The sequence below is a fragment of the Pteropus vampyrus genome, unplaced genomic scaffold (genome assembly GCF_000151845.1).
Source record: "Pteropus vampyrus isolate Shadow unplaced genomic scaffold, Pvam_2.0 Scaffold32, whole genome shotgun sequence".
In the NCBI taxonomy this organism is placed as follows: Eukaryota; Metazoa; Chordata; class Mammalia; order Chiroptera; family Pteropodidae; genus Pteropus; species Pteropus vampyrus.
Genome location: NW_011888813.1, coordinates 70,173 through 78,901, shown reverse-complemented (window position 1 = coordinate 78,901; position 8,729 = coordinate 70,173). Strand labels below are relative to the sequence as shown.

Sequence of the window (8,729 nt, the reverse complement as noted above, 5' to 3'; positions counted from 1 at the left end):
GCTACTCTCTTGATACTGAGTCTCCGCTGGGAGCTGGGTGTGTGCCAAGCTAGAGGAAGGATGGCAAGATGGAGCCCTTTGGACTGTGAAAGGTGTGGGGTCTCTTAAAGTATCCCAAAGAACCTCAGAGCAGGCAGGGCCTCTGGAAGGAAGTCCCTGCCCTCTGGGAAAGGTGGTATGCAACCTGAGCAGGCCGGAATCCTGGGCGCCAGCACTGCCCACCCCGTGGGGGTGGGGCCAGGAAATGTCCAAGCTGCCTCTTGGTGGTTTGGTCGGGGAGAGGGGGCCCTTCCTCGGTGGTCTCCAGTCTCAGGGGAGTCAGCCCTGGCCCAGGCCTCAGCACTGCCCATGGAGAAGGAAAAACATACCAAAGAAAAAGCCAGTTACAGATGAGCCCCACGCCCTGCCCTCCCATCCCCGTCCCCCCACCCCGCGGCACCCAGGACTCTGCGCACAGCCGGGAGGCAAGAAGCCTCTTCCTCTGAGACTGCTCATGGCCATGACACAGGGCGTGAAGGTCGAGGCTGGTGGCTGTGGAGGTCTCTGCAGCAGGCCGTCCATTTGTCCTCAGGCGGGAGTCCGTCTGCGTGCCGGGCCATCAGACCTTGGCCTCCAGCATCTCCAGGAAGAGTTTATGCATGGGCACCTTGCCCTGCAGTTTGACGCTGTAGAAGTGCTGCACGGCCTTGGCGGCCGTCTGCCGCAGCAGGGGCAGCGTCAGCAGCAGCTTGCCCGTCCTCCGCGGCTCCTCGTGGCGCTGGCTCAGCTCGTAGTCCTGCAGCGCCTCGTGCAGCAGGTCCTGTAGCTTCTGGACCGCTTCCAGATCCTCGATGTACATAGAATCTGTGGGCACAACGGTGAGTGTCAGGGGACCTGGATGGAGAGCACCACCCTGCGGCGTGGGAGACACCACGAAGCCGTTGGGCTCTGCTCTGGAGCCGTCCAAGGTGTCACCATAGAGAGAGGAAAACCAAGGCTCAGAGACGTTAAGCTCTCAGTCTGAGGTCACCGAGACCAATGACAGAGCTGGGGCTTGGACCCAGGGAGAGAGCTCTATCTATGGAGGACATTTCTTGAGAAACCACCAAGAGATGAAAGTAGAGAGCCCACAGCAGGGCTTGAACACAAGCAGACCTGTCACTGCCCTGCAGGTGCTGGGTGGAGTCTATGGCCAGACTGGAGGAGGTAAAATCCTGCACCCCTCACTCGCTAGCCGTGTGACTTTAGACAAGTTATTTAACTTCTCTGTGCCTCATTTCCCTCATTCCTGAAATGAGATAATAGCCATACCTACCTCGAGAGGTTAATACAGGTCAAGGGCTTAAAACAGTACAAAGTTAAGTGCCCAGCTAGTGATTCCATTACCATCAACACCATTATGATCATCACCACCATCACCACCACTACCACCAACATCACCATCATCATCTTCACTACTACTCTTGCTGCTGCTGCCGGACATCAGCTCAAGTCTTCAGTGCAATCTCTAGCCTTACAAAATGCTGGTTACAGAATATACAGACACAGATAAAGGTGCTGAGCTCTGAGTCTGGGTGCCCGGTGTTAGGGAGTATGGGACTGGGACGGGATGGCTGGACATATGGGATATGGTGATGGAGGGAATTGGTGGGAGGGGCCATTGCAATCTAAAGTCCTGGGGAGGGCTTTGGACTCGCCATGAACTGGGAGTTCAAACAAAATTTCCCTAAATCTCAGCAGCGCAAGGAAGCACCCGCTGATAGCTGGGTTATGGTTGGGTCTGAGCCAAAGCAAAGGGAATCTCCTGGACCCCACTCCCTGACCTCGAGGAAAATAACCAGCCTTCTTCTGACGTTTCTCACAAGTCCTGAGCCACCATCCTAAACCGCGGTAAAAATGCCTGCAAAAAAGTGGGAGGGTGAAGCTCTGGGTGGGTCTCTCCAAGGAAGGTGGAATGAGTTTCCTGAATTCCTCAAAAGACAGGGGCAAATTCCTTTGCATGTTACATTGGTTTCGATACCAGACTGCCAAGGGCAGCCGCACCACCATGCTGACACCAGTGACTGCCCCCTGACTTTCTGGGTCCACACTCAGTTTGTGCCTTCAGAGTCCTGCCTCTTTCCCTTGGGGAGATAGCAGTTAGATAAGACTCTGGAGTCTGAGACGCTGTGTGACTTTGGCCAAGTTACTTACTTAGGCTCTCTGAGTTCGTTTCCTCATCTGTAAAATGGAGCAAATAAGAATACATACCCCATAGGGAAGTGGTGAGGGTTAAATGAAATAGCAGATTACCAGGCACTTAGTAAGCACCTAATAAAGGTTATTATCATTATTGTGAGGACTCAGACTTGGGGTGAGTGCTCTTGCAGGGCTGGAGTGTTACTGGCCCCAAACCCAAGACTCCTTCACATTTTTGTTCCTTGTTACCAAGGCAGTGAGGACTCCTTTGCCAGCCGGGGAGGAGGATGGCTCCATTCCACTCTCCCAGCTGCTTGTGGAGCGTGCATTTAAGGTGCACTGGTCCCTGCAAGGCTGGGGACCTGGCCATCCAGACTCCCTGCCTCCCGCCAGCTTCCCCTCTCTCTCCCCGCTCTCCCCAAGGAGGCTAAAATTGGCAGCTGCCTTCGACCAAAAATGAAATAAAATAACATTGCAAGATTAATTTCTTTGCAATCCATCAGCGCGTCTGTATCGATGGCATTGATAAACTGTTAATTACAAAATCAATGGCTATGATTTTTCTCTGCTGTCAGGAGCCTTGGAGAGGGCCGGGACACAGGGTGAAAGACAGCGGGCAGGCTCCTGAGAGGTCGTGGTTTGGAGCTACAGCCTGTCTCTGATGTGCTTCACTCTCCTGCCTTGTGTCAGCCCCCTGAGCCACATCTGAGTGGTCCTGTCCGGTCCACTCAACCTCAGCAGTGGCATTCACAGTGGCCCTTGGGGCTGCCACCAGAGCCTTCACAGCCCCAGAGCCTCTAGTCTGACCCCAAAGTGCTTTTCTAGTGGATTCCTCAAACAGACCTATTCTTTCCTCATTTCCTGCCTGTAGCTCATTCCTCTACTATGCAGGCAGGGCCTTGACTGTCACAAACTCCTCTCTACCTTGAGCTTCTTATAACTGCTCATAAGGTATAGGATGGCTTGGCAGATGCCACTGGGGAAGAAGTCCAGGTTCCCAGCACTCCGTCTCACATGGCAAACTGTATTGTATTTAGGCAAAGCTTGATGCTAGCTGAAGCTCCTGAAGGGCTCATGTCACCAAACCAGCATAAGTCCTCAGGTGGTGTGTGTGCATGTGTGTGCATATTCGTGTGTGTGAATTCGTATGTGTGTGTGCATTTATGTATGTGCATCTGTCTGTATGTGTTGAGACCAAAGCAAGAGCAGCCGGCCAGGCTAAGGGGCCTGCTGAAAGCCCCTGCAGCATAGTGTCGAGGGGCGGGATGGAGGCGACAGTTGAGTGGCCTCCTGCCTCTTCACTCTCTCCTCCCTGGTGTGAAGTGGTCAGGTGAGTCCAAAATTAAGGACGTGCGCTCCAAGGCCTGCTGGCCTTGCTGCGTGTCACTGTGGTCACCAGGTGTCCTCCTCTTTCACTGTGTCCCCTCTCCTCCTCTGCCCATTCAAACTCCCAGCCCCTCTGCAACACTGAATAGGGGAGCACAGGGGATTGTAGGGTGGTGGAGCTACTCTGTATGACATGTAACTAGGGAGATCTGTCATTATGCATTTGTCAAAAACCTGCAGAGTAAACCCTGATGACAACTATGGACTTTCGTTAATAATAATGTATCAATATTAGCTCATTAATTGTAACAGATCACCACACTAATGCAAGACGTTAATAGCAGGGGAAACTGTGTACAGGGATGGGATGGTAGATGGAGCTCTATTTACCATCTGCTTAATTATTCTGTCGATCTAAAGCCGTACTGGAAACCCCAACAGCACTAGCATTCTCCAACAAAATGTACAAAGTATAAAGGGTCTCTGTAGAAGCATGTAAATTTTTAATTATTAGTTTATTAATAAGAGTGATTTAAACTAAAAAAACATGCTTCCCTCTCTGTATGAGGTTCCCCGGAAGCAGAGCCTGAGACGAGGGTTGGGTGCATGCGATTCAGTTGATCATTTCATGCTTTCAGGAGAATGGAAGGGAGGGGGACAGGACAGGGTGAGGGTGGGAGCCCACAAGGTAAGGATGTGGCCTCGGCTACCATCTCATCCCACAGTGCCAGGAATCCAGGCTTCTGTTCCCTGTGTGGGTCTACTCACCATTGGCTGAGGGGGCCGGGGGTCGGGGGGAGTAGGTAACCCTCCTGGCAAGGCAGGCGAGGGTGAGTCTCTGGTGAAGGGAGTAACGTGAGCTCTCAGCAGCCAAACGCAGCAGCTGGGGCATGTGTGCGCTGACCCAGGAAAGGGGGTCCGATGGGGCACCAACGGTGTTCCCTGTGTTCTCTATGAAGCCATTTGTTAGGGGGCCAACTGACCTGGTTAGCCAGGGACTGAGGTTCCCTGTGATATGGGACTTTCAGAAAAAGAAGGACAGCATCAAGCAAACCAGCTGGTTGCCCACTTTGTACTGTCTCCACCTGGAAGCCAGCTCTCCCTCTTCCATATACTGATAGCACTTTGTTTCTTCTAATATGAATAATAATGATAATAATTAATATTTATTGAACATTTCCTCCAGGCCATGCACTAGGCTAAGTGCTTTATCTTCAGTTGATCATTTCATTCAAAAGTGCTTAGAGGAGGTACTGGGATATCCCCATTTTACACACAAGGACAGAGCTAAGGAAGGTTGCCAACTCGTCCAAGGTCATAACAAATTAACAGGCTAGGATTTGAACTTGGGTCCATCTGACCCAGACTTGAGCAGTTAACTCTACCACATGCCACCCTGCAGCAGAATTACATGCGTGCTTGCTGAGACACTCTGTCTTTAGGACAGGGACCATGCCTTTCTCTTCCTTCTGCATCTCCCCGCCATCCAACACAGTACCCTATATAGAGTGGATGCAAAGTGTGGACACAGATTACTCACCTGCACCCCGCTATGCCAGCCCCTCTTCTTTAGGCAGTCTAGCCAGAAACTGGCAGGAGCTAAAGAAATGGAGTGACGCCTCCTTTTTAATGTCGGACTAAACAACTCATTTGGGAAGGTTTTTCCTCTTGTGTGTGAGCATTTGATTGCAAGATTCAAAGAGTGAGCACAAGCTCAGTTGGTTTTGGACTCAGAGGACCTTGGTTTGACTCCTAGTTCTGTGTGGCTTTGGGCAATATGGTTCACCTTTCTAAGCTTCAGTTTCCACATCAGTAAAATGAAGTTAAAATAAGAACTTTGCTTACTTTGTTTGTAAGAACAAAATAAGTTCATCATAGCTAATTTATTTAACATGTTGAGCATTTATTATGGGCCAGGTATGTTGTAAGCATAACATAATTATATACAAATAAATCCTTCCATAGGTTTGCAGGGTAGGAACTGTTTACTGTTCCTACTTTACTGATAAAGAAGCTGAGCGAAGCAACCTGCTCAAGTGACAGAAGCAAGATTTGACTTTTAGTAACCTGGCATTAGAATCTGTGTCCTTAACCGGAGTGCTGGTTATCAAGGGCCCACCATAGTACCCTGCAAATCAAGGGCTTAGGAAATGCTCCATCAATGCTGGCCTTCATAACGCTGCTATAACCCTAGGCCACCCTTTGCACAATCTTTGGTGACAAAAAGCTCCAGCATCTCCATGGCATCCCTGCCCCTTGCAGCAGAGTGGTGCTCACAGCCCCAGAGCTGTGCTCCCCAGGCCCCACACCCGCCCCCTTACCTGAGTTGGCCAAGGCCAGGGCCTTGAGCGTCACAAACTCCTCCTTCTCCACCTTGAGCTTCTTGTACCTGCGCACCAGCTGCAGGATGGCCCGGTAGAGCTCCAGCAGCCCCGCGAGGCGGGAGTGCTCCTCGTCCATGATGTAGTCCTCGGCATACACCAGCTTGTCGTCGTAGGGCAGCGAGCGGTACACAATGCCCAGGATGAGAATCTCCATCCAGGCACTCTGCAGCAGGCTCATCTGGTCCCCCAAAGAGAGGTTCGAGAAGCCTGCGGTGGGAAGAGGGGGCAAGGAGGGCAGCAGGTAGTCAGGTGGGAGGGCTGGTGCCTCTCTGGGGCTGGTTAGGGGGCAGGATGGGGCAGGAGTCAGGCACCTCCAGATCCTGCCCCTCCCTCTGCAGCTGGGAGACTCATTGTCCTTCCCTTTGTGAATGAGTCAGACATGGAATTCATGGAAAAGACTTACATAACAAGTGCTCAGTTGACGTTGACACTCGTTATCATTATTGTTGTTAGTTCTATAGTATTTTGTATACATTTGGAGAGGTTTTTTGATAAAATAAATACCTTTGTAATTTAAGGAGTTATTGGATTCATAGTAGAATCAAGAGGTGGCAGTGCAGGGTCCCCTTAAGTATGGGGAGTTTCCAGGTCAAACCGGGGGAGGTTTTGGTGTTTTAAAGTGACACCTGATCCTCAGTGCAGTCTCAGCTGTGCAGGGACCTGGAGGCTTGAGCAGGAACAGACTCAGCTCCTTCCTGCCAGTGACCTCCAGTGACCACAGCCTGGGGCTGCAAAGAGCTCAGAAGCCCCCCGGGTCGGTCAGAGCCCTCACTCTGTGCCTAAGGACGGACCAGCAGTTCTGTAACCCACGAGCATGGAATCATGGGTGTTTACCCTCCCTGCTAGCCAAGAGGCTGACTCCAGAGCGAAAGAAGGCTGGGGTAGGGATGGCTTCAGAATTGTGACACTGTCTTGTCCAACATGTTCTAGAGATTGCCCGGGCTCGAACCCTGACTCCTTCCCGTTTACTAGCTGTAGCCTGACCTTGGGAGAGCTGGGCAACTTCTCTAAGCCTCAGCTTCCTCATCTGTGAAATGGGTATAACCGCGGTGCCTGCTTCAGGGAATCGCTGAATGAAGCAATGGTTACGGAACATATGACACAGTTACAGAACTTTTACTGTTATTACTAATGATGAGATGAAACTTTCCTCTGCAAAACGGGAATATACTGAAATTGCGCTATACACGCACTTAACTTGTACAAAATCAATTAACATCTTTATTTACAAGAAAGAGAGAGAGAAAGGAAGAAAGGAAGGGATTAGGGAGGGAGGGAGGAAACGAATTTTCAAATAGCTGGTCACTAAACACAGGTGGTAACTTCAACTCGAAACTCAGTGATTGGTTCTCACACTGACCATGCCAGATTCGTGAGAAGGAAACGTGTCCACGAAGCCGTTGGCACCATGTGTCATGGCCGCTGCAATCTGGGGATTTTCAGGGGTAATTTTGCATATGTGGGATGTGTGGCTTCATTTGCTGAGCTAGAACCTGACCCCCGCGGAAGCGTTGGGTGCCACGAGGACGGAAAAGAGGGCGTGCGGAAAGCTCTCCACGCTCCTCCCCGCGCCCCGTCGGAGCTCAGTAAACCCGCGCGACGTGGCGGTGGCAGCTGTAGCTGTTGCTGCCATTGCTGCCGTCCTTAGCTTTCCCCTGGCATGGCCCTCCTCTCCGCCTCGGAGGTGAGGGGTGGTCCCAAGCTTCTGGACTGGCCCATCGCTCTGCGTCCCCACGCAGTCTATTTCCCCCTCATCTGTTGCCCTCTGTCTCTAACAACCAGCGTCCCTCCCCATTTTCCAACCAGTGCGTGAATGTTCATCTGTAGGTGGCGCTCCTGGGGCTGCAGCCTCTCCACCTGGCAGCCTCTCCACGCCCTCTCCCCGTGAGCGCTCTTTTAGTCCAACCATCCAGGTCCCCTGGCCCGACCTGCACAACCCGGGCCTTGGATCGCCACCTGGCTGCTGGCATCCGTGAGTGACTGACAAGAACTGGAGCAATTACACCGATGACACAGGGCAAGCCTGGATTGATGGGCCTTCGTAGGCGAGAGGCTATGGCACAGTGGGGTCAGATGCCTGTGTGTTGTCGGGATCCCGGCGTGGGAGACAGTGTGTGGCTGCCTGTGGTGCTGGGGAGAGCCGGGAGGTAATAAAAGATAGATAGAAATGGACATCCAATTTCCCTTATCAGCCTTCTGAGCAGAAGAGGCCTTGGGCGACATTAATTAACAGATACCAATCAGCCAGCCCGTGAGGGTATGTGTATGTATGTAGGGAAGTGTGGGACTGCATTGGGGGTGAGGGGGAGTCTGAAAGCAGACAGAATGGGAGGAAGGACGCAGGAGACGGACTAGGCAAAATTAACAGACAATTGAATTGGAAGGTGGCAGAGGTGGAGGGTGAGGTAAGAGCCAGGCTTCTAGAAACGGAGGAGAAAAGACCCCTGTGAGGCTAATCACACAGGTGTGGAATCACTACAATAATGGGAATCGCATGCTTCTGCCCCTTCGTTCATTCAACAGATATTTACTGAGTACTATCAAGTGCTAGGCCCTGTGCAAGGCACCGGGGACAAGCTCAAATCAGAAGTGGTCCTGCCTTCAAGAGCTCACAGTCAAGAGGGAAAGACACCTCAAGTACCACATGTCACCATGAAGTTATGACTTAAGTAGAGCTATTGGGGGAGGCTTTGCACAACAGGAGATGTCGGGGCTGGGCTCTGAAGAGTGAAGTGGAGCTCAAAAGGGGTGGCGAGGGCCTTTCATGCAGACTGCGCCCACCACGGCGTCTGCATGAACAGCTGCCATGCGCTGTGTGCTGAGCCCCCTGGGAGCACCAGTGCCATGCTGTTCGTCTCTTCA

The 8,729-nt window shown here is 51.9% G+C and overlaps 1 protein-coding gene across 2 annotated transcripts in view; it reads right to left on the bottom strand.

The window, feature by feature from the left end:
• Positions 1 to 555: 555 nt before the first annotated feature.
• Positions 556 to 8,729, bottom strand: part of ESRRB (estrogen related receptor beta) — a 62,196-nt gene continuing 54,022 nt past the window's right edge. The window contains exons 6-7 of one of the 2 annotated variants that reach the window (XM_011357045.1): positions 5,805 to 6,074; positions 556 to 843 (exon numbers count right to left, since the gene is read on the bottom strand). In XM_011357045.1, coding sequence (XP_011355347.1) covers positions 599 to 843; positions 5,805 to 6,074 — 515 coding nt within the window. In that variant the 3' untranslated portion in view covers positions 556 to 598. The remainder of the gene's footprint in view (positions 844 to 5,804; positions 6,075 to 8,729) is intronic. The other variant, XM_011357044.1, reaches the window with a different exon arrangement.